General features: G+C 41.5%; 1 protein-coding gene across 4 annotated transcripts in view; it reads right to left on the bottom strand.

Annotated features, from left to right (window-relative positions):
* The window catches only part of STX8 (syntaxin 8), a 241,123-nt gene that overhangs the window by 209,732 nt on the left and 6,334 nt on the right, over window positions 1–25,057 (bottom strand). For 3 of the 4 annotated variants that reach the window (XM_022596181.2, XM_022596182.3, XM_089900354.1), the window contains exons 2-4: window positions 24,330–24,429; window positions 19,020–19,114; window positions 10,214–10,324 (exon numbers count right to left, since the gene is read on the bottom strand). In XM_022596181.2, coding sequence (XP_022451889.1) covers window positions 10,214–10,324; window positions 19,020–19,114; window positions 24,330–24,429 — 306 coding nt within the window. The remainder of the gene's footprint in view (window positions 1–10,213; window positions 10,325–19,019; window positions 19,115–24,329; window positions 24,430–25,057) is intronic. The other variant, XM_089900355.1, reaches the window with a different exon arrangement.

Here is a 25,057-nt window from a genome sequence, read left to right as displayed (position 1 = left end):
AGAAGACTAGCCCTATCGTGTACTAAAACTTATAATAAAGCCACAAAATGGTATTAGCACAGAGATCAATGAAATGCCTTACGAAGTCCAGAAATAGATCCAAACATATATGGGAATGTATTATACGATAAATCTCATCTCAGAATTTGTGAAGATGGATGACTCAGTAAAAAAAAAATAAAAATGTAGTCAGTCACAAAAATAGTCAAATAGGGAAAAAGTGTGATTCGTACTCTTCAAATTCCAAATGGATCAAATATTTAACAGAGTAAACAAATTTAACAAAAATTTAACATCAGAACTATCTTCATATACTAGATTGGAATAGGATACAAAATTTAATAACACGCTTTGGAGAAGACTGTATGGAAATAGGCAGTCACATAAGTTGCTAGCACAAGGCTAAACGGGTTCTACGAAAATTATAAATGCATATATCCTTTGGCCCAGCCATCCTTCTTCTAAGAACTTATCTAGAACTTCTAAGAACTTATCTAGACCTAGACCTTCACACATATGAAATCCCTTATGTATAAGGTTATTCACCACTATATTTTTGTAATAGAAAAACTATGTAATATATATACACAAATGTAATTGAGTGGAAACAATACACATATCAATAGGAGACTAGTTAAGTTACAGTAGTGGAAACAATGAAATATAAGGCTATAAAAAAAACTAATGACAGAGGATTCAATTACAATATCAACCCTCATATTCCAAAAAAAAAAACCCCAAACTAATGACAAAACCTCATGTGCTGGTTTCGGAAGATCTCCAGGATATTTAGATGACAAAAGAATGCTGTAGAAAAATTTGTGTAGTATGCTACCGTTTGTGTAAAAGATGGAGGGAAATAAGAAAATATTCCTATTTGCTGGCATATATTCAAGAGAACCTTGGAAATATATACCAAAAATTATTAACACTGGTATTTGTTGAGGAGGGGGGCACACAGGAGGGAGGCTTGTTCACTGAACACTGTTAAGTGCTTTTAAAATGTCTCAGCCAGGGGCTTCCCTGGTGGCGCAGTGGTTGAGAATCTGCCTGCTAATGCAGGGGACACGTGTCCGAGCCCTGGTCTGGGAGGATCCCACATGCCGCGGAACAACTAGGCCCGTGAGCCACAACTACTGAGCCTGCGCGTCTGGAGTCTGTGCTCCGCAACGAGAGGCCGTGAGAGTGAGAGGCCCGCGCACCGCGATGAAGAGTGGCGCCGGCTTGCCACAACTAGAGAAAGCCCTCGCACAGAAACGAAGACCCAATACAGCAAAAATAAATAAATAAACTCCTACCCCCAACATCTTCAAAAAAAAAAAAATAGAAAGTTTCGAAAAAAAATGTCTCAGCCACGTGAATACATTACTTATGCAAGACATACCCTCCTTCCTCTCCTACTGAAGTCTGGAGTGTGGCTGGGAACTTTCTACAGGTATTCTCGACCAAGAGGAGTCGGTCTGAAGACGAAGGCAAAACAAAGACATGGCCAGAACCTGGATCATCACCGACTGTGGAATTAACCATCCCTCTCAATTCTCTAACATGGAATTTATTATACAGAGGTATTTTTCCTTATGTAAGTGGTTTTGTGTACGGTTATCTGTTCCCTACAGCTGAGGGCATCGTGACTGTAATACTAATGCGTGAGCTAAACCAGGCACCCCCTTGGTGAGGGTAAGAACAATAAACACCGTCTTCTTTTCCAGACCTTTTAGGTGCTTTCCTTGGTCCTTCTCCTCCTCTGACTGCTGCAGACACAACCTCCCTTTCTAGTCTGCACTGTATATACCCATTTGCACTGAATTTCTGTCTTGTTTCTCCTGCCTGAACTCTTTCAGAATGAGCATTATAAAAGGCGAACAAACCCCACCAGGGTCGCCTCTCAGCCCACCTCATGTGCCTCTATTAACTTCTGATTCTAATCTCCGCTAATTAAGAAAGTAGGCAGACTATGTACCAAAGTTACTTATCTTTCCATCAAACCACCCCAAATAATCAGTGAGGCAGAGACAAAAAGTGAGGGGTTGCCCCAAGTTCCATTTCATGCGCCTCTTTGTGAGCGTAGTCAAAGACTACATTTCCCAGCCTCCCCGGCAGGCAGGTTGGAGCCATGTGATTGGTTACGACCAACGGGCTGCTACATACGCAACTTCTAGGCGATGGCATATGAGAGGGGGTGAGACCTCCACACCCTCTCTCTTCTCCCCTCACAGCGAGCATGGAGGTCTCGTGTCAAAGACAGCACACCCACATGGTGGGAAACCCTGAATCACCCTTTGAAGGGAGCTGTCCCAGAGAACCACCAGACTTTATATAAGGCAGGCCAAAAATGCTTTCATCTGGTATTCCCCTGAGGGTCCCAGGTTTGTTTACAGAGCCCAGCCTATCACATCCCGACTCAGTCTACCTTTCAATCAACAGAAATGTGCTGAGCGCCTGCTATATACCAAACTCCCACTGGGTATTTATAAAAGATACTGGAAAAATAAAAGATTTTCATTCAGTGAGCAAACAGTTATTAACCACTGTGTTAGGTTTTGCTCCCCGTCCTCAAGGTATTTAAAATTTAGATGGAGAAACAAAATATAGGCTTGCAAAAAAATATATATTAAAACCACATGGCTTCCCTAGCTAAATCAGCTGCCCACTAATATTCCCTCAAAGCACAATATATTTTTCTGCTGAACTGATTTTACTTATTTGTATAAATCTTTAATTCATGTCTTTCTTGCTGAACTGTAAAGAGCTCATATGTAAAAACTAGATTTTGTTTGTTTTGTTTAGGGTTTTTTTGCCACCACTCATAACAGGCACTCAAAAGAAAAGCTTCCATTTACATTTTTTATTCCTTAACTAGTTTATTAAATTATCAGAGAAATTTAATATCCTTGACTGAACTTAATACCACCTTAGTTCAACTATCCTTGGGGTCACTGAAAGAGAGAGAGAAGCACATCTTTACTGATTTCAGCATATCCTTTACATGCCAGATGACCCAGAAAGTTAGTGTATTTCTGGGGCATAAGGATAAATTATTATGGCTTATCCGTTGTCTCACAGCTAATGATGCAGGAGTATATTCCTCAGAGATTTCCTACTTCTGGAAGAGTCGGTTCGTCATGTGTTCATAACTTCAGGCAACAAAGTATAAACGAATAATTTTTTAGGAAATCTCAGTACTATCAGATGGAAATCATCCTTCTTATAAATCAAGCTTTAAATTGAAAGAAAACATTCAATGATCTAAAATGGTGGAAGGGCAATACTTTTAATGGAATATTCAATGTAAATTTTTCTTTTGCCTCCCAATACAGTGAAATGAAATATAAATTGGAAGTATATATATATATTTTTAGCAGCTCCAAGGAAAAGTAAATATCTGAAATTAAATGTAAAGCTCACTCTAAGAAAATGTGAACATTTCATTTTCTTCTATTCTTTTGATGTTAGCAGTTGGTCTGCTTGTTAATATAGGATTCCTGACACATTACCATCTCAACCTCTAAATAACTTCCTATTTCCTATAATCCTCAACATACTTGGTGGTGTGAAGATTAAAGCTTACCCAATTAGCCACCCAGTACAGCCGAGTTAATCACATAATCTCTGAGATGGTCACAGAGCACTGAAGTATGCAAAGATTTTTTTTCCCTCTCTTTACAAAGATCTAACTAATTGTGAGAATTGGCAATGCTCTCAAATATAAAGGGCAGCAGGGTTTTCAATCAGAAGCTGTGTCACTGCTTTATAAATTAGGGCTTATCTTCTTCCAAGAGACATTGTTACAGAGACTTCTTTAACAAGTTTCCAAATGTCCTCAATTAGTCAACCATTACTTACTGAGACCAAGTCTCACATCAAGGCTTACTGCTTTAGAATAAGGATCAGTAATCCGTAAGGTAAAACTCAGACTCCGTCACATGACAGCTACGCATTCAATTATGGGATTCCTACACTCGTGTCTGTTTAAAGGAAATGTTAATCCAAACTGAAGTTTGACAATACTCTCCTCTCCTTAACAAGTCCACATATGACGAGGAAGAGGAAAGAGGAGGAAAGTTTTGGGGGGCAGGGGATGGCAAAAGGACTCCTGAGAATGAGGGATGGGGGAGAGAGAGAAAGCAAAGACTTGGGGTGAGAAGAGGAGGACACAGAGGAAACCAGAGAAGAGGGAAGAGCTCAGGAGGACAGGGAGGGTTGACAGTTTTCAGGGAGTCCTGGTTGGGTCAACTGATCTTGCGGTGTTGCCGCCAGTTATTACGGGGCTTCGAACTACCGATTAGCAGATCACCCCCAGTTCTCCAACAGTACCTGTGGTGATGGTCTAGCATGAATGACAAGATGTGCCAGAGAGAGCAGGTCTATAACATTTTCAAGTTCTGATAAGGTTTTCTGACCAATGTGCTTCTGTAGGTTGTGACCTAAAAGCAAGACGTGAGCCATGCCCCCCCCCAGTGACAAAGCAACCCACAATGATACCAAGAATGACAGAAGCCATCAAAACCTGGAGGAATCCAGAGATTAGGGAAGCAAGCAGAAACGATGGAGGAGCCCAGAACTAGGAATCTGCAGGACTGAAGAAATCTTTGCGAGTCACTGGAGACCCTAAGAGCAACCGACGGGCAGGGGAGGGAATGAGGTTTCTCCAGGGACAGAGCTGAAAGGTCCCCAACAAGGTCTCAGAAATGACCGGGCAGCCTGACAGTCAGGAGGTGGGAGGGCAAGATCGAACTGGGAAGCCAAATCCAATTCATGTCTACAACTGAATTCAGATCCTCAGAAGGCTAGGTCCAAGCAAGAGTTATTTGGGTATGGGAGGTTGGGGAAGGAAGGGGAGGCCTCAAAGGTGGGAATTCGGGGTTAAAAAAAAAAAAAAGGCAAAAGTAACTGACATGGGCATGTGGGTGAAATCAAAGACTGGAACCTCTGACCTCAAATCTAAGACAGTCTACTTCTAGCAATTTCCTTGAGTTTAACCTGTGTTCGTGCACACACTCATCCATACACGCACTGCCTGCCTCCATCAACTCTGCACTGCTGCCATCCTCCCTGATGAGCTGGGGTTGGGCAGTACTATCTAGGTGTTCATTTCACAGCCCTTGAGTAGATTTCCCAGGGCTTCCTCTAGATAAGAATTTGAGAATGGTTTTACCCTGTATGCATTTCCTTACCGATCAGATTCTCCTAGAATGTGTGTAGGACTTACTTTTTGGACAATTATGGGCTGAACTGTGTCCGTCCCTCCCACCCCCCCCCACCCCGGCAAAACTCATTCGTTGAGGTCTTAACCCCCAGTAATCCAGAATGGAACAATATTCGGAGATAAGTTCTTTAAAGAGGCAGTTAAAGTGAGGTCACGAGGGTGGGCCCTAATCCAGTAAGAAAAGGAAATTTGGACACGGACACACATGCGGGTATGACAGAGGAGAAGACAGAGGGGGAAACGGCCATCTACAAGCCGAGGAGAGAAGCCTAGAACAGATCCTGCTGTCATGGCCCTCAGGAGGAACCAACTCTGAAGGTGACACCTTAACCTTGGACTTCCAGCCACCAGAACTGTAAGAAAATACATTTCTGTTGTTTGAGCCACCCGGTCTGTGGTACTTCATTACAGTAGCCCTAGCAAACTAATACAGACAGGTATACACAGACATGGGTCTAAAGCAATCCTAGCCCGACAAGGATTCACCAATAATTCACCTTCCAGGCCACCTACCATTGTCTTTCCTCTTTCATACCTCAGTGACTTACGGACTTTCTTCACAGTGAGCAATATCTAATTGCCGCACTGGTTTCTCATTCTTGGGCACATTCCATGGTGCCTGGAATGGACTGTCACGGTCTTGCTCTATCCATTTTACCTCATCAAGCCAATCCTCAGAAGTCATGTCTCCTCTACAGGGCTCACACACTTGTCAACTCTTCTGCAAGCTTGTTTTGAATTACTCTAGATTTCTGTGTCTGAATAAAACATCTATGGTTCCCTCAAAGCTTCATCTTGAGAGCATGGAAATCAGCCTGGCCGGTTACCTTCTTTATTTCAAACCCTCAGGAATTAGTTACCCCTGCTTCAGTTTCCCCTCAGGCTGGTCTTTCTGTCCCTGGCCAGCCCAACCATTCACCAATAAGCAACATCTGCAGGCCCACCAGGTGGATCAGCCTTAAACTAAACAGGAGGAGCAGGGGGCGTCCTGGTGATAGGACTTCAGAGGCCTTGGTGGGCCTCCATCCGACACACCTCTGCTACTGACCTGCTAAATTCCCTAAAATCTTCCTACTGCTTCATTTACTTTGGGCTCAAGGAGGCTTCAGCTAACCTCCTTACCTCCAGGAAGGTAAGTCGTTGCCATCATGGATTCCATTGCTAGAATCAACGTGCGACTGTTTACCATCAAGACCACAGCCAGCAAGCCGGGCACTGAGGAAAGGGACACAGAAGGAGCCGTGGGAGGTGAGAATAGGAGGGAGGAGAACCAGGTGCAGAACATGAAACGAGACTGGTCAGGGAGGCCAGGTCCCCCTCAAGCACTTATCTTGTAGTTGTAAAGGCTTTAGAGCTTACAAAGCCCTTCACGTTCCAATCACCTCACCTGGTCCAAACAATGAAAAAGAGGCAGAACACACACCCTCATTTTCAAGTCAATGATTCTGAAGCCCAGATGACTGACTAGGAGGCAACAGAGCCGAGCGCTTCTAATTCCTGGTCCAGCTCTTCTTACGGTGCAACGGTTAAGAGTTCCCATCTGAAGACACACAGATCCAGAGGAAATCCAAACTCGGAGACTGATCAGTCTTAGAACCATGTGCAAGTTACCTGACCCCTCCAAGCCTCAGCTTCTCTCCTGTAAAGTGGGATGTTATAAAGATCTGAGCGCAGGCACGCACAGCTTAGCATAGCGCCCGACACATAGAAAACACGCAGGTGTAAGCCGTTAGCGCTCATCTCTCGGACCCCGTGAGAGAAAGCAGTGGTTCTCACCCTGCCACCCACCCCCGAGGAGCTCCCCGCCGTGTTATGGCTACCCAGGCCGCCCGCCAGACTACTCGTTCAGACTCTGCAAGTATATGGTCTGGACGCTTGTCTTTTTATTTTTTTATTTTTTTTAAAGCCTCGTGGGTGATTCTGATGCTGAGTGCCACAATTAAGAACAAGTGATATAAAGCACTATTTCAAGCTGGAAGGGGCATTCAAACCACCTGAGGATCTTGTTCAAATGCAGATTCGATTGAGTAGGGCGAGGGTGGGGTCTGAGACTACATTTCTAAACACAAACCCAGGTGACGCTGAACCTGAACAGGTCGGGCTTTAAGTAGCAAACAGATTATCACAGGAGAGAAGAGGGGTGACCAAAAAAAGAGATGGGAGTGACAAGCAATAGGAGTAACTTTGACATACTGAGATCTAGAGAAGTCATTCTGGCTTACAGACGAGTTAACTTGAATTTTACGCTACCTGAAACAGCCTGTTTGTGGCCTATCAAATATACATTGTACACCTGTTTTAATCACTAAAGGAAAGGGAAGACTAACCAGAAGTAAAGACCGTCCATGTTAAAAATAAAGATTAAAGGCCCCTCTTCCTGGGACGCCAACGTTAATCCTCCTTTGATAAGATTCACTTCCCAGGTGCCAAGTCCATCCTGTACCTGCTGTACGTATACATCCTGGTCTGTTTTTTTGAAACCTTGAAGAAATGTATCCCTGACTTGTTTAACGTACTTTGTTCTGACAAGATATAAAACTGTGCTAAAAACCCTGCTTCTCTGGAGCTATTTCTTAGAGTGATCTGGGAAGCAGGCTTCTGGGCTAGTCCTCAGTTTGGCTCCAATAAGACTCTCTTCTATTATCATTTTCGTCGACCCAAGTGAGGGGTGGGGACCAAAAATCAACCATACCCCCCAGGAAGACCTAAGGCCCAGACTCGGCGGCGACCACTGTGCAGGCCGGACCTCACTCGCTGGTAACTCGCTCCTCTTCCTCCGCAGCCACGTCGGACAAACCCGATAGGGCTGAGATTGAGAAAGTCGATAAGTCGAGATTGAAGAAAACAGAAACAAAAGAGAAAAATCCACTGCCTTCAAAAGAAACGACTGAACAGGAGAAGCAAGCAGGCGTGCCCGAAGGAGGCACGCGCCACCAACATGCCCTGGACATTCCACAAGCATTGCCTTCTTATCTTACTTCTTGTAGCTGTTTAACTTTGTAAGATGCAAAGAGGTTGGATCAAGTTTAAATGACCGTGCTGCCCCTTTTCACCTCGAAGAATGGAAAACTACTGACAACGAAGGCCGCGCCTGCCTCTCCCATCCACCTGTCTGGCTGGCAGGAAAGGAAAAGAACTTGCATGTTGGTGAAGGAGGAGGCTGGGTGGGACGACAGTGAAATCTAGAATAAAGAGTAAGCTGGTCCAAGGTGTCCTGTGGGCTGTAAAATGCAGTTTAATCAGGGTGCCATTTTTTGTTGTTGTTCAAATGATTTTAATTATTGGAATGCATTTTTTTTAATATTCAAGTTTTAAAACCTGGGGGAAAAAAGACCTAAGGCCCAAGTGGGCCCCTTCAATATCATTAAACGACAATGAAGAGCAGAGCCTGACACACAAGAGGCTCTCACCCAACAGTCACCGTCACTAGTCATCAGAACAGCCACCTCCACGACAGAGAAGGATGTCCGTGTCTTCTCCTCCTCCAACCATCACCTCTACTTGGCCCCTCCTCCCCTACGAAATTTGCTTCTCCCGCCCCACGCTACCTTTACTACATTTCTGGACTTCGATGTGAAGACCTGCCCTGACAGAGGGCACTCTCTCCTCACCCTGGATCCCCTTGCTCACCAGTTCTTTTTCACCAGCCCTGAATCACCACCTTCACCCTCCCACTTCACTCCTGCATCCGCCCGAGCAGTGTCCGGCACCACGATGGATCAGCCAGCTCACCGGAGGCTTCGGCGTCCGCTTACAAACGCTGCCCAGGACACAGCTCCTCCTTCCCTAACTCCTGGCTTTTATTTCTCCAAACGAACAGCTCCAACGTTTCATCTAGCTTCCCGAATTTCAACGTTTCTTTCCACAAACCTTGGATCCCACGCTCCAGAGAAAGCTAGGACCGACAGGCAGCCGGCTTATCCTCTTCGGCTCTCCCTTGGTCTGTGGTTTTTCAAGCCTGGCTGCAGATCAGAATCACCTGGGGCCCCTCTATGACCACGCCCTCCACGCCCCTGGATTTAATTGTCTGAGGCTGAGCCTCGTTAAAAAAAAAAAACACCGCCCCTGGGAAGCAGTATGACTCCTAACCAGGAACAAGCTGCCGCCCCACAATGAAGGCATCATCACCTCTGTGGGGAAGGCGGGGAGAGGAGGGTTTTATCCTCATCTCATCTGTGATGTTTCCCACAATGACGTTAAGAGAGTTCTAGAAGCCGGGGGGGAGGCCAGTTCTAAAGATGTCACAATTTATACTTCATTAACCTCAGCTGGGAAGGCCGGACCGCTTCTCTGGGTTCTTCCAGCAGAGCCCGGTACAGAGCAGCTGACAACTGTAGAGTGTGAATTACTCTCCAGCAAAGAACAGAGAGAAGAATCCAACGGCCCCACGCCTCTAATTCCATGAACCATGGACTACAACCTTTAGGACACATTTTTATAACAAGTCAATTTAAAAAAATCATTTTCAGGGACTTCCCTGGCGGCCCAGTGGTTAGGACTTCACCTTCCAAAGCAGGAGGTGCCGGTTCTTTCGATCCCTAGTGGGGGAGCTAAGATCCCACATGCCCCGTGGCCAAAAAACCAAAACATAAAACAGAAGCAATATTGTAACAAATTCAATAAAGACTTTAAAAATGGTCCACATCAAAAAAATCTTTAAAAAATCATTTTCCAACACAGATAAGAACATGATTTCTAGAGTTTAAAAGGCAGCTAACATAGCAGAAAGCTCAACCTAAAGAATGAAAAGACATTTTCTGACTTTGTATTATACCTAAATAGCCTTCCTCCAAGATGGGATTCAGCTGAACATATCTGGTTTATTAAATCTAGAAATTTAATGAAAACTACATTGCATAGAAAATGACAAACACTATAAATGAACAGACTATATTTTACTAGTTAAAGAAATTTAAAAAAAAGAAATTAAGCCATTCAGGAAATAGCTGTAGTCTCTGGAAATAAATTTCACCCACCACATAAACCCTGTAAAGGAAAACATCGTACCTGATGAGATCTGGTTCTGCACCCTCGTTCTTAAAGGATGTCAGAAGTAGTCTCTCTCGAGTTACAAGATCATCCAAAAGGTTTTGTCTTCGGTCTCCTTCGAGCTGTGTTCTGCAGACATCTCGTTAAGGTCCAAGAGCAGGTGAATTACCTCATTTGACCTATTACGTTAAGTGAGCTCTCCAAGTCAGAAAGGACTGTTACAGGCTCTGATCAATCCTACCCAGAAGAGGCCTGAACCAACCTTCTCCTGCTGCTCTAACCTCAGACCTCACTGATCCTTCCAGTAAAGGACCTGGACAGAACCATCGCAGAGGGACTTAACAAACACTGACACAGATCCGCCACATGAGATCCTTCACTGAGAAATACAGTTGGTAAACACGATTTTCCTCCCAGCGGCCACCCCTGAAATGTCCTTCCTCTCAACAGAGCAATGTGACTCAGGGAGTCATCAGGCTTTGAGTTTTAGGTCACAGTGGTCAAGGGTTTTTCCTGGACACTAATACCCTAAGATACTCTGCTAAAAAAGGAAAAAGAGAAAGAAAAGTTTTCTATGTTGCCCCCTTTCTTCCATGTTAATGAACACCTATTAACACACCTGGAATGTATTTTGTAAAGGGCTACTTTATGCAACAGATTTGCTCTAAAAAGCTGTTACCATCGGCTCATTAAATACATTGCATGAGCTTTAATTCTCAACAAAATTACAAAGAAATAATCATATTTTAATATGTTAATCTACTAAGCATGCTTGACTAGGAGTCCAAAGGCCAGCTAGTCCTATTTTGATCCTTACCTATGATCCTGAACCAATTACTTCACCTTTTTGAATCTGTTTCTTCATATGGCACCCAGATAATCTCTCACACCTCCTCCGGCACAATCCATGGCCACAGTTTTCCTGGTTCCAGTAAAAGTGAGACTACTACTTTGGATTTCTGGATTTATAGATACTTGTCCTTTCAAGAGGGGATATTAAACCCTGCATTTAGGCCCCAGAAGTTTGAGAGCTTGGCAGAATCAAATAAGTTTCCCTGGGTGGGAAAACCACGGCCCAGTGAATCTACTTTTGTTGATCATTTTGACTAGAAAAAGCTGGCCAACTATTAAAAAAAAGCAAATAAACCCATCAAAAATGTTCCCCAGTAACAGACACTAGTTAGAAAAATCATAAATCCCCCCCAAACCAATGTAACTAAGGAGTGTTAGTGACTTTGACTACTTAAAAAATAATAATGGATACATTCTCTCAACATTCCAGAACGCCACGCTTTCCTAAGAAAAATGACTACCATCGCCTTTCCGTTTCCTGCTTGACTACAGTCATTAAGAACCCATCTTGGAAACCGTGAAGTAGCAACTGTAACTAAGAAACAGTGAGCTTAAGTCCTTCCTCTGTACTAATAAAAGGGCCAAATATTAGCCTTCTGATCAATGCAACACCAAGAATAAATATCAATGTGTTTCAAATCAGTGGCAAATTGTCAATAAAGCAGAAGCCTCTTCTATCTAAAAAAACGCTCCTGGGGGTGGGGAGAGACAGAACCTATGTCATGAATTATACAGGACAAAACTGAATTTTAATCATGGAAAACTATTAACTATACCACAATGCTGATAACCCTTGTCTTCTGTTCTACGCTCAACCTACTCTGGCAACCTGTGGTTTTGTTGGGATTTAGTTATCCAACCATCCAAGCGAGCATAAGCTGAACGATAATCCAATATTACAATTAAGCACAGATCTGACTGGCTCAGGGGTTTAAACATAAAAAGTAAAATTACATATCATTAGAAGACGACTTTGGAGAACTTTCTAATACTCTTAGGGTAAGAAAGATCTTTCTAGTCAAGAAGGAAAACCCAGAGGCCATGAAGGAAACACTAAATCTGGCTCTATAAAAGTTTTAAATACCTGCAAAGTAAAATTACAAGTGACAAATTAATAGTGGCAAATTTTAAAACAGCAAAGGAGATAACAGGGCATAGAAAAAAGAAAACAGTAATGCTAATCAAATGGAAAAAAATGCAGTTTCACATTAGTAAAAGAAATGCAAACTGAACCATGCTATCACTTTCACCCATCAGGTAAGAAACTACGACAGGGCGGTTCTGGAAAGGGGCAAGGAACCAAGCACTCTCGGACATCCTTGGTGGGAATGGAAATGGGTTCAACCAATTGCCACGTTGCCTTCTATATACATAACAAAATTTAAAAGGCACATTCTTTCCACAGGAATTTCTCCTGCAGATATATTCACATGTCTATACAAAGATGCAGGAACAAAGATGTTCACTGCAGCATTATTTATATTAGCCAAATATTGGAAACATTCTAAGGTCCGTCAATAAGGAACTAGCACACCTCTATAATGGTATGTTTTGCAGCCCCCCCAAAAAAAAGAGAGAGAGAAGAGGAAAGCTCTTTATGTATCGATGATAATGATAATTAACATATCTGAGCACTTACTAAGTGCTACATAAGTTATTTGGTATGGAATAATCTCCAAAATAGTGTTAAACAAAAAGAAGCAGCAAAGAGCTAAACAGTGAATAGTATGCTCCCACTGCATACATTAAAAAAAATCAGAGAAACATATATGTTTGCATATACACTTAAAATTTATGGAAGGATACAAAAAGAGTTGCCTCTAAGGAAAGGGAACTGGGGATTCAGGGTGTAAGGGAGACTTACTTCCCATCCAATATTGTTTTGGACTGTTTGACTCTATCAAATGCTAATTAACAAAAAATTTCAGAACCAAACGTATAATATGATCCCTCTGTAGTCAAAAGCATTTTATATTTACACGTGTATATATTTGTTCATGCCTAGAAAAGTCTGTGATGGCAGGTACCAACCACTAACACATTAACTATGAAAGAATGAGCTGGAATAGGATGGGGATGGGGAAGAGAGAGAAGAGTCATTGGTTAAAAATAAGAACTATAGGGATTCCCTGGTGGCGCACTGGTTGAGAGTCCACCTGCCGATGCAGGGGACATGAGTTCATGCCCCTGTCCGGGAAGATCCCACATGCCGCGGAGCGGCTGGGCCCGTGAGCCATGGCCGCTGAGCCTGCGCGTCCGGAGCCTGTGCTCCGCAACGGGAGAGGCCACAACAGTGAGAGGCCCACGTACCGCAAAAAAATAAAATAAAATAAGAACTATACAGGTAGAAAGTACTTTTTTAATAAAAACAATAAAGGCAAGTTTTAAATTTAGCAAATGTTAGATATAAACTAGTTGAGAATAAATTAACAAAGAACATCAATTTTAGGAGCAATAAAACTTGGTGATTATGTTTTGAAGATTAGTAAGTGAAGAACAGAATCACAGACAGCTGATGCTAGGGGAGGCATATCCAAGTCTCTTGTTCTTCTGACCAGGAAACCAGGGCCCTGGGCAGCTGGTAATGACAATAGTGGGCTAGAGCCCAGCTCTTTCCAGTCTAAGTCAGGGCTTTCCTACCACCTCGTGTGGGGCTTGACCACCAAACGTTCCAGGGGCTCCTCCACCCTGAGGCCCCCAGTACTGCTCACTTAACTTTGCCACTTCTTAGTATCCTGTTAATAACAATACTGGTAATATTAATTCAGAATATTCCCAGAGACTCCCTGTAAATCCAGGACAACTGGAAAACTGTCCAGTTAGGAACACTCACTCTACCTCTTTGTTCTGTTTTTATTTTAACCTATTAAGAGAACAGAGCATAAGGAGATGGGGGGGAGGGTAGAGGAGGTTGAAGAGAATAGACAGATGCACAGCCCTTCTGCAAAGCACACTTACTATACAGAAGTTGTTGTTAACGAGAGGTCAAAGAATCATCTAGGCAGTGGTGACACTGCATGGATGTGGTCTCATGGTAGTTGGGGGAAGCGACGACAGGGTAAGGAAGGACAAGTAGAACACAGGGCACACAGTCAGTGGCCAGAACTGGGACCTCCTCTTCCACCAACGTGGTGAATAACCAAGGAAGAAGGTCAGAGAACAGACAAATAAGGAAACAGAAGAGCTAGCTACCATAGTACTTTTTCATCAGCTAGGCTGATGTTACATGTAATTATAACCAGTTCATGGCAATGCAACGCTGCAAATGAAACTGGGTCCTGATTTCGTATCACCAATACCCATGACCAACGTGCCTCAGCCCAGTTTCTCTGCTATAACCTGGGAAGCACTTCCAACCTACGATGGAGTGGGCTGAAGATGGTGCTGGACCCAGGGGATGCCCCACCCCCACTCTAGCTCCTGGAGTTTCTCCTTATTTGGTAGAAGGCTTAAGAATTTAGGCAAGTCTTACGTGCAAATTAATTGCTCTGCAGAAGCATAATTACTTCCCACTGCCGCAAGAAGGACTGCACAGAGACAGTGTAAGGTCCCAGAGGCCAGGCGATTTTTCTGGCTCACATAGTACTTCATCCCTTTCATTTTACTATTTTTTTTTTACGTTAACAAACTCTGCTGAATATCTATTATGTACCTGACCAGGTCCTTATCTTCCTCAAAGCACTGATCAGATTTTGCAAGTAGGATCTTAATACTATCACTATCTATGTGCTTTGATATACCCTTCTTACTTGATTATAAACGCCATAAAAGGACTACCTGTAAATTCTCCAAGATGGCTGTAATTTTAACAAAGATAAAATAGTAAGTAGCAGCTAATCCTCGAGGGGGGCTTACTTTATGTGAAACACCTTCTATGCATATAATTTAATCCTCCCAATAATCCCACAAGCCGGGTGTACTTTGATTATCCCTACTTCACAAGTGAGAAAACAGGCACAAAGAAGTAACTTGCCCACAAAGGGTTAATAACTATCTTTTATTTAACACCCACAATTATGGGGGTGGCTTGTCCTGTTAGATGCTTTAAATATATTTTCTTCAACTTTCACAACAACCTGCAAAACAAGTATGATTATTCCTACTCTACAGATTAATGAAACTAAGGTCAAGAAAGGCTACGTTGCTCTCTGGCCTTGGGGAAGTGATGGAGCTGGTCTTCCACCTCAGTTCTGTCTGGCTCCAAAGCCAATGTTGTTCCCAGTATTCCAACGGTGCCCAGACTTTTGGATTTCATGGAGCAGAAGTATTTCCAAACAAACTGCGGGGATGGTGATGGGGGGATTTATATAGACCAATTTTGCCATCTATGGACATTCCAAAACCCACAACAGACAAAACTCTCATCTACTTTTACTGTCATGATGAAAAAGAAGCAGATGTTAATACCCAAAACCAGGGAGAACCATGTAAACAGACTATAAATCAGAAAGTTTCTACTGAAATAAAAATTATCTTGTCCTTATTTTTCTCACAATAGTAGACACCAGTGAAAACTGTCATGGCCAGGTGCAGTGTTTTAGAACCACTTCACCTCCACTGGAGCCCTGAGGGGCTATCCCTAAAATCTATCCAGTGAGCCTCTCCACACCTACATGTATCCAGGTTTGTTACACGGTGATTGGGGCATCTATCCTGCCATCTACCTATTTGTCTACGCATCTTTTTTTCCCCCAAAAAATACAAAGTGGAGCAGAGTTATTTATGGATTTAAAAAAATTATTTCTCGGGAATTCCCTGGTGGTCCAGTGGTTAGGACTCGGTGCTTTCACTGCTGGGGGCCTGGGTTCAATCCCTGGTCAGGAAACTAAGATGCCACAAGATGTACGGCACGACCAAAAAATAATAATTATTACTATTTCTACAGGACTTCTCCAAAGAGACCAAAATTACCTTTTGATACTGAACCCCTCTGTAAAGTGATTTTTTAAAATTCTTTTTAAAGTACCAGAAGTGTTGCCTTTGAAAAACCCAACAAAAAGACAAGCTTCATTTAAAGCTAATTCTAAGAATAATTTTAGCATTACCTGAAATTTCCTGTGCGCCCTCCTGTAAACCCACCTTTTCTCAGCTGGTGAGGCCATTATAATCCCCATCTCCAAGAAGCACCGTGAACAGAAGTTAATGTATTTCAGCAATTTTCAACTCTCTGGCTGCAGGACTTTCAATTATGAATTGCAAGTTAACCAATTCGAAAGCACGCCACTTTCATTTTAATTTCACATTTACTCTTGCTAGAGAAAAATACTTTTTCAGGGAAGAGCAGTAACATCTTAGGCCTAACCTCCCAGAATTTAACTGTTTGGAAGGCATTTTCATAGGACTTATCTTTCTGGCAACTCCTAGTGTTCTCTGGAAAACTTCACGAATGCAGAAAGACATAAATTTATTAAGTAAGGTACCATAAACTCAACTACCCAACACAGTAAGGAAATGTGGCTTTCAAATATTCACGTTAAAAAAGTCACCCAACATTAATTATGCCTCAAGAAAAAGGATTAAAAAGTCACTCTCCCGGCGATTTATGGACACAAATTTTTCTAAGAATTACAACATCATAAAGTATACCTAATAAACCACAGTGAAGACTGTTTAATCTTTCTGATGATTAAGAAGGGTCTTGAGGATTTGCATTATAAACAAGATTTGTCTTGGCATTACAGCAACATGCCAAGCAATAGGGGACTCTAGTTGAAGACAGGCCACGTGACAGTGGACTGTATTCTATCACTAAAGTAGAATTCAGCTTTTAAACAAGTGGCTTTGGCTTCAGACAGCCCTGCATTGGAATCCTAGCTTTCCATTTCTTAGCAGTGGGGTCTGGGCAAGTTACTTAAGCTCTTAAATATTCTTCTCCTCGGTGTGAAAAAATTCCTCTGCTGGAATGCTGTCCTTTCTTTCCAACTTCATCAGTGACTTGAGGTGCAAGTTTGCCTTGGCCTCAATACCTCTTTTGTAAAGAAGGTTCAGCTGCCCCCTTTCCATTCTATCTAAGAAATGGTCTCCCCGAAAATACAGAGGTTTATGAGCGCCCCCATGGGGTGGATTATCTGAATTCCACCCCTAGTTTTGGTTGCAGTTGCAGTAGAAATAGACCCAATTATTTGAAAAAAATAATTAGATTTTAAAGAAAGCTGTTATATTCCAGACGAGTTTTTGATTTCTCCTGGGAAATTCTAAATTATTCACATGATGGTCCTTAAATATTATCATAAATATTTCATATTTTCAGAGTATTTAATAACTCTGGTGTTTTCAAATGCCTGGTGTCTCATTCAGCAAATTCCGAGATCACCACAAAACCAGAGTCTATGAGATTTCAGAATATGGTCAGACTGCAAGCATTTAGAAAAACAAAGTCAATTATTACTGTGGCGTGCTTGGTACACCCCATAATTAAGAACTAGCAGAAATTATTGATAGAAAAAAGTAAAGGTTATTAATTTATATCTTCGTGCGCTATAGGTTTAGCACATAAATATTATAAGATGAATAATAATCAGTTACCTATGGGCAAATAAAGTTATTAATATTACACCGGGAAACAATATTTAACTACGTTTCTAATACACGTGATTTAGGTAATATTAAAATGAGTTTGCACACCTTGATCCCATGTGCAGAGTTCCAAGTCCTTAGTACTGAAAGTGGAGAACACAGCTCTGCCACCTTGAGGTCTATATATTAAGACTTGTGCATTTTGATAAAATAAAAACCTATATAACAGACTGTGCAGTAACAAATGATGCCAGATGGAGGGTAAAGTTACAAACTAAACACATCAGAATATTCCAACTGTGTTAAAAATACGGGCCCAATTGTTTCCTGAAATTAAACTTATAGTTAAAACCTTAGCGTTTTAATAAGTGCACACTGGAAATCATGCAACTATCTAAACCAGCCTCCCTGGTGACATACAGTGGTGATGCTTGGGAGAAAAATATGTTTTAAAACATCTTCTATTGTTTTATCTAAAAAGCTATATTCCTACATTTTCCCATGTTTAAAATTGGGCATTAACAACCACTTCCCGAGATACCAAAGTTTGGTACAAACTAAAGACAATGGAAAGGAATGGTAAGAGAGGACCAGTTTGAGGTCAGTTTTCAACTCAGATTTAAAGGATTAGTTTACGTAACAGGTCAAGTTTATTTTCCTAAATTGATCAGATTATGAATTTCTAAAAAAAAAAAAAAAGAAAGAAAGAAAGAAAATATTTTGGGGAGTTCCCTGGAGGTCCAATGGTTAGGACTCCGCACTTTCACTGCCGGGGCCCAGGTCGGATCCCTGGTTAGGGAACTAAGATCCCACAAGCCACTGCATGGCGCGGCCGAAAAAAAAGAAAGAAATATCTTAATTCTTGACATTGTTGGTGGGAGGCTGAGGTGATGACATAACTTGCTTCAGGCAAGTGTCTCCCACCCCACAAAACTCCCAAAACAGGGGTACTGTCTGGACCTTTAGAACAATAAGGCAAAGAAGTCACATCTCAATAATCTACATAATTGGGGGGAAAAAATGCATCGTTTCTACGGGTACTGGCCTCTCAGAAAAGAAAACGAATCGTTCAAAACTCTGGGAACTACAGAAGCAGAATCACAACTCAAGGGTGTCATGGAAGTTCTCCTGCTGGACCACCTTCAAGGCAGTCTAGACAGGTAGCAACATGGGGCTCAGTGTAAATACAGCACTGACAGAAAGCATGAGCTTCCTGCACTATTAAGGTTACACCCAACTAAGTTAACTCCTGCCGTGTGTCTTGCTTCGCCAGCATATTCACTGTAAAACATGTAACAGACGCTTAAAATAGAAATTGAGATTATAGGCAATATTTTGGAAACCAGGTCTTCCTCAAGCTGTGGAAAAATCTGGGTGGCCCAGATTCCTTCCTTTCTTAAAATAAGACTGCTTGTCCTCCCACTCTAGCAAGAGGTGGAAATGTTTACATGGATACATCTGGTGTGTTGACACAGCTCTTAGCAATAAGTCCTTCAAAAGGGCGATCTTTTCCTTCAGTTTCTGCAACAAAGCTCTGATTGTCACGGTAAGCTGAAAAGAAAAGAACACAGCCTGAGAATGCTGGTCCAGAGGTGTGAGGTCTCCTTAAAATATCATGTAAACGCTGCTTTACAAACTATGATTCAATCAAGGAAGGGCTGCAACGACAACCTCAGGGCTGTACAGAATCTTAACAGTCACCTGGGCCAGCCACCCACCTGATGCTCACACCCAGCCCTATGACCTGACCAGCTGGTAAGCCGGTCCATACCTGAACCCTGACATTGACTGGAAACTGTCACTTTGCTCTCACAATCAGCTGAATTCTGTCCCTTGAGCATCTACCCTCGGATCCTATTTGTCTACCTTGGAGCCACGCAGGAAACTGCATGTCCCCAGTCTTTGTTCACCAGCAAAAGCCCCACGGTTCCCTCAACCATGCTGCACAGAACAAGACGTCAAGTCCCACTGCCATCCCGGCCACTCCTCCCTAAACACACGGGTACACTTACAACCCATTAAAAGTTTTATAGCAGGGTGTCCTTTTTATACAAGAGGAGTGTTGACCACATGGGACTCTTTTTCCAGGAGGTGTGAATTTTCTCCAATTTACAAACCCAGAGTAAAGTTTTGTTTGTGACTCTAAGTGCTGCCTTAAAGGATGGTGGAGAGGTGGGGAGGAAGCCTCTTAGGAATTTAAAAATATGAAAAATAGAATCGCCCGTGTAAAGTAAACATAGTCAACCACGGATATAATTGGAGATTTGTTTAAAAAGGCACTCTCACAAGTTTGCTACCTTGTTAAAAGAAGCAATTATACAACTGCGGTGGAAGCAGGGGCTCTCTCCTTAGATTAGCAAGGGTCACATAAGGAAAATACAGCGCAACAGCAGAGGCTGGCCAAGGGCTACACACATCAAGCAACCCTCAAAGGTATTAGCAGCCAAGAAAAATCTCACCTTAACTATTCTAATACCTCTGGGAACCACAGAAAAACCACCCACAACGTTTATGGGGAAACGCCAAGGAAAGCAGATCCCTCCTCATTCAAGAAGTAAAGAGCAAAACAAACAAACAAATGAACAAAAGAACAACACACACACACACACACACACACACACACACACACACACACACCGGTCTCTGAGAAGAATCTACGAAATTAAAGATCAAAAGCATTCAACAGTTGAAAGAATATGTAGCCATTAAAAAGTATGACTGGGGACCTCCCTGGCGGTCCAGTGGTTGACACTCCATGCCTCCAATGCAGAAGGCGCTGGTTCAATCCTTGGTAGAGGGACTAAGATCCCACATGCGGCGCAGCATGGCCAAAAAAAAAAAAAAAAAGTATGACTGAAATCTATATTTGTTAACATAGAAAGATACCCATCATAATTTACTAAAAGAAAAAGAAATCAAATCATAAAAAGAAGTGTCATCCACATAGAGAAAAAACAACCCAGGACCTAAAGACATCAAAACATCAAGGGTAGTTATCTCTAAGTAGTGGGATTTCTTAATATTTTATAAGAAAACTATTACTTTCATAATCAGAAGAAATGTCCCATTATGATAATTTAACAGAAGCTTTCCAAAGCACAGAAAAGGATGGAAAGCCTAATTCATATTTTAAGCTAACACAACCCTGGTAACAAGCGCTGACAGAGATAACAGAAAAAAAGAAACTACTTGCCAATCTCCCTTAAGGATTATAAATGTAAAAGTCTTTAAAAAATTTTAGCAAAGCAAATTCAGAATTCCATTAAAAATGACAATATACCATCACCAAGTAGAATTTATCTGAGTAATTTAAGAATAGTTTGATGTTAGAAAATCTAATAATAAAGCTAACAGTGTTAATTACTAAAGACAGACTAAACATATGATTAACACAGCATGGGAGAAATTAATTAAAAACAAAACAGAAACAAAGAAAACTAAAAATCAGTCAGTGCTGCCTGAACTACAATATTATTTAACTTTGGTCTAGAAGTTCTAACCAACATGATAAGACAAGTTAAAGAAATAATAAGGGCTGGAAAGAAGGAAATGAAATTATCATTATTTGCACACTGATAACAGTCTGTTTGGGAAAGTTAAGAGGATCACCTAAAAGATGACTAGAAACAGATAAAGAATTCAGGATGGTGATCAATCACAAAATGAAAAAATTGAGGGCATTCCTAAATTCAAGTAATAGGGAGAACTTTTAAAAAATTATTTTAAAACATCATTAACAATATCAACAAAATCTAAAAAATATCTAGCACAGTGCCTGGTGTATAGTAACTGCAGGAAATACTGCTGATGGAATGAGTGAAAGGAAACACTCAATACTGCAAAAATGTAAATGCTCCCCAGTTTAGTCTATAAATATACTACACATCTACCCAAAACCCTATTTGGAGCCCTTTTATTGGAGAGGAGATGGTAACTGAGGCACAGCACAAAATTCTTTTTTTTTTTTTTTTTTTTGCGGTAAGCAGGCCTCTCACTGTTGCGGCCTCTCCCGTTGCAGAGCACAGGCTCCAGACGCACGGGCTCAGCGGCCATGGCTCACGGGCCCAGCCGCTCCGCGGCATGTGGGATCTTCCCGGACCGGGGCACGAACCCGTGTCCCCTGCATCGGCAGGCGGACTCTCAACCACTGCGCCACCAGGGAAGCCCCCCAAAATTCTTTTTAATAAAGCTATGCAAAATTGCTCTAAAAGGAGGATAAATGAAGGGAAATATAGAAAGATCACGGATATGTGTAACTAAGGGGGCCTTAAACAATTAGATATTAAATCTTTACAAAAAACTACAAGAGTATGATGCTGGTAGTTACCAATGGCTTCGTTAGTGCAACAGAACAGAAGGTCCAGAAACAGTGCAGCTGTGTAAGAACTCAGTGAATGAAATATGGACTATTTCATATTTAGGGGGGGATTAATAATTTAGCAAATGGGAAAAAATTAGATGCCTACAATACACGAAATGAATTTCAAATATTATAAAGATTTATGTGTTTTAAAAAAAGATAAAAAAGAGGAGAAAAGCTTAACGAAAATTTAGATAATTAGGCAAAGTACTTCTATAATCCCTGGGTGTGAAAGGCCTTTCTAAGCAGTATCTCCCCTTCTCCTATAAGAAAAGGCCATAAATAAAAATAGTGACAATTTCAAATAAAATTTTTAAAAAGTGTATACATGTATTTTAAAGTCATTTATAAAATCAAAATCCAAATTAATAGAAAAAATATTTGCACCAAATATGCCAGATCAAAGCTTAATCAAAGCTTAGTTGACATATATATAAGGAACACTTGGAAATTAAGAAATAATAAGGTAGGTTAAAGACATGTATATAACAGGCAATTCATAAAGGAAGAAATACAAACATCCAATTAATATATGAAAAGATGTTCAATGGCATAAGTGATTTTAAGAATGCATATTGGGCTTCCCTGGTGGCGCAGTGGTTGAGAGTCCGCCTGCCGATGCAGGGGACGCGGGTTCGTGTCCCGGTCCGGGAAGATCCCACACGCCACGGAGCGGCTGGGCCCGTGAGTCATGGCCGCTGAGCCTGCGCATCCGGAGCCTGTGCTCCGCAACGGGAGAGGCCACAACAGTGAGAGGCCCACGTACGGCAAAAAAAAAAAAAAAGAAAGAAAAAATAAATATCAAATCACTATGCTGTATACCCAAAACGAATATAATATTGTAAGTCAATTATGCTTCAATTAAAAAAATGAAGACAATGAAACTACACTAAAATATTTTATCTCACTTATCAGGTTGGCAAAAATTCAGAAAATTGACAGCGCCCTCTGCTGGCCAGGCTGTGAAGCCAAAGGTGACAACTCCTGTGGAGGGGAATTTGGCAACAGGTTAAAAAAAAAAATCACATATGCCCTGGTTCTGAGAATTCACCCTTAAAAGAACCTCCACAAATACAAATACAAAAAAAAAAAAATCACAAAGCTATTTATTGCAGCATTATTCATAACAGCAAAAGACTGGAAACACTCTAAATGCCCATTCTTAGGAGACAGGTTAATGAACTAGAGTATACACAATACAGGACTATAAGGCCCTAAGAAAAACTGAGAAGATCTCAGTGCATTAATATCTCTATCATATATTATCAAGTGAGAAGAGCAAGATACAAAAGAGTAACTTTTGTGTCAAAGGAACAGAAATGCGAATACACACACACACACAAACACACACACACACCTGAATGCCTATTTCTGCAAGAAGTCACACAGGAAGAATAAATGAGAAATTAATTTTAAAAAAAGGCTACCTCTAAGAAGCAGGTGAAGAAGGCATGGAAAAGAGTGGGATGGGGACAAGACTTTGAGTATACCTTTGTATATAATATTGACTTTTGAACTATGTAAATGTTCTACATATTAAAAATGGTATCAGCAAGGGTAGGGAAGAAAAGCAAACCCTGAAAATGAATATCAATAGATACAAAGGAGAGCATAAGACACAGAAAAAAAAAGAAAAAAATCTAATAGCTTTAGAACAGAATAACCTCAGTATCCTTAGGGGGATATTCTAAATTTTAAAAAATAATAATAAAGACACAAACTCAAACTTTACTTATTGTCTGTAGTGGCCCTTGTGTAATGATTCTGAAACTACTTTCTATAAACTCTAAGAGAGACCAAATGAGCAAAAACATATCAATGCTTCTGGAAACCTGGGTTCTCACTGCGGGAGAAGGAAGGAAAATACTAATTTAGAATGGGGAAGTTACAAAGAAACCTGTGAATGTTGGATTAGAATCAAAAGTATTGGCACAGACTCATGGTTTTCTAAAAACCATATTTCCTCGCCAAATCCCACCATTGTTTCTTACAGCCCACAAGCGAAGGATGATTTTTTACATTTTTAAATGTAAAATGTAAAAAACCAAAAAAGTCTATTATCAATTTGTCGAGAATGGGTACTCATAGAGGTGAGAACTTGGCCTCTTGTCCTGCAAAGCCTGACAGATTTACCATCTGGGGGAAAGTGTGCCAACCTTGGAACTACACTATGAAATTGTTAGAAACTTTTTAAGGTAAAGTAGGAGAGATTACAGAGATGTCATGCTTCATTTAGTCCTAGTGATTAAATAACTGTTAACTGATTGGTTGTAATGTCAATTCGACATGTGTAAGCATAAAGGCCATTATACATACACACACACATACACACAGAGTCAGAAAGGGGAGGGTTTTCAGACCTCAGAGCTCAAACAAATCATTTGAAGTACTCATTCCTGGTCTTACCTTGGTTGTATTTTCACCATTTCTTTCATACTGATTTCGTTGTTGAATTTTCTCAGCGATCTCTTGTGCAATTTGGCAGGTAGAATCGTAGGTGGAGAACCTGCATCAAAGTCATAAAGGGAGAAAAATGTTGAAGGTTCTTTAAAGGAAATTTCTGCATAATCTAAGTTTCAGTTTGTCATTCTAGTCACAAATGCAAACAGAAAGGGAGGATGATAATTGTAACAGTAATGGCAACAGGGGTTGAATGGTACTTAGTACAGGCTGGGCTCAATTCTCAAAGCTTCCTTTGTAATAACTCACTTAATCCACATAAGAACACTGGGAGGTGGGTCACCATCCCCACCATACACGTGAGAAAATCAGGCACAAAGAGGTAGAGAGACTCGCCCTATGGGTACCACCAGCTGCAAACCAAGGCTGCCTGGCCCTGAGCCTCTGCTCCTAGCCACTGTGTTATCTGACCGCTGATAAAGCATACAGATTCGTTCATTCACAAAACATTCAGCAAACATTTCTGGAGGGCCGCCTCTGTGCTGAGCACTGCTCCAGGCACTGGAGAATAGAGCAGGGAACAAAATGGACGAAGTCCCTGCTTTCAAGGAGTTTAGCGAAGGGAGAAAGGCATCGAACAAACCAAACCAGAGTATGTCAGGTGTTGCTATGGGCTAAGAAGGAAAATAAAGCAGGATAAAGGGATGGAGAGTGACAGGCCAGGTGAGCAGCTA

This window comes from Delphinapterus leucas, chromosome 19 (assembly GCF_059928025.1).
Source record: "Delphinapterus leucas isolate spDelLeu-1000000601 "Yukka" chromosome 19, BTC_Dleu_Yukka2, whole genome shotgun sequence".
NCBI lineage: Eukaryota > Metazoa > Chordata > Mammalia > Artiodactyla > Monodontidae > Delphinapterus > Delphinapterus leucas.
This window is presented reverse-complemented; position numbering and strand designations above follow the sequence as displayed.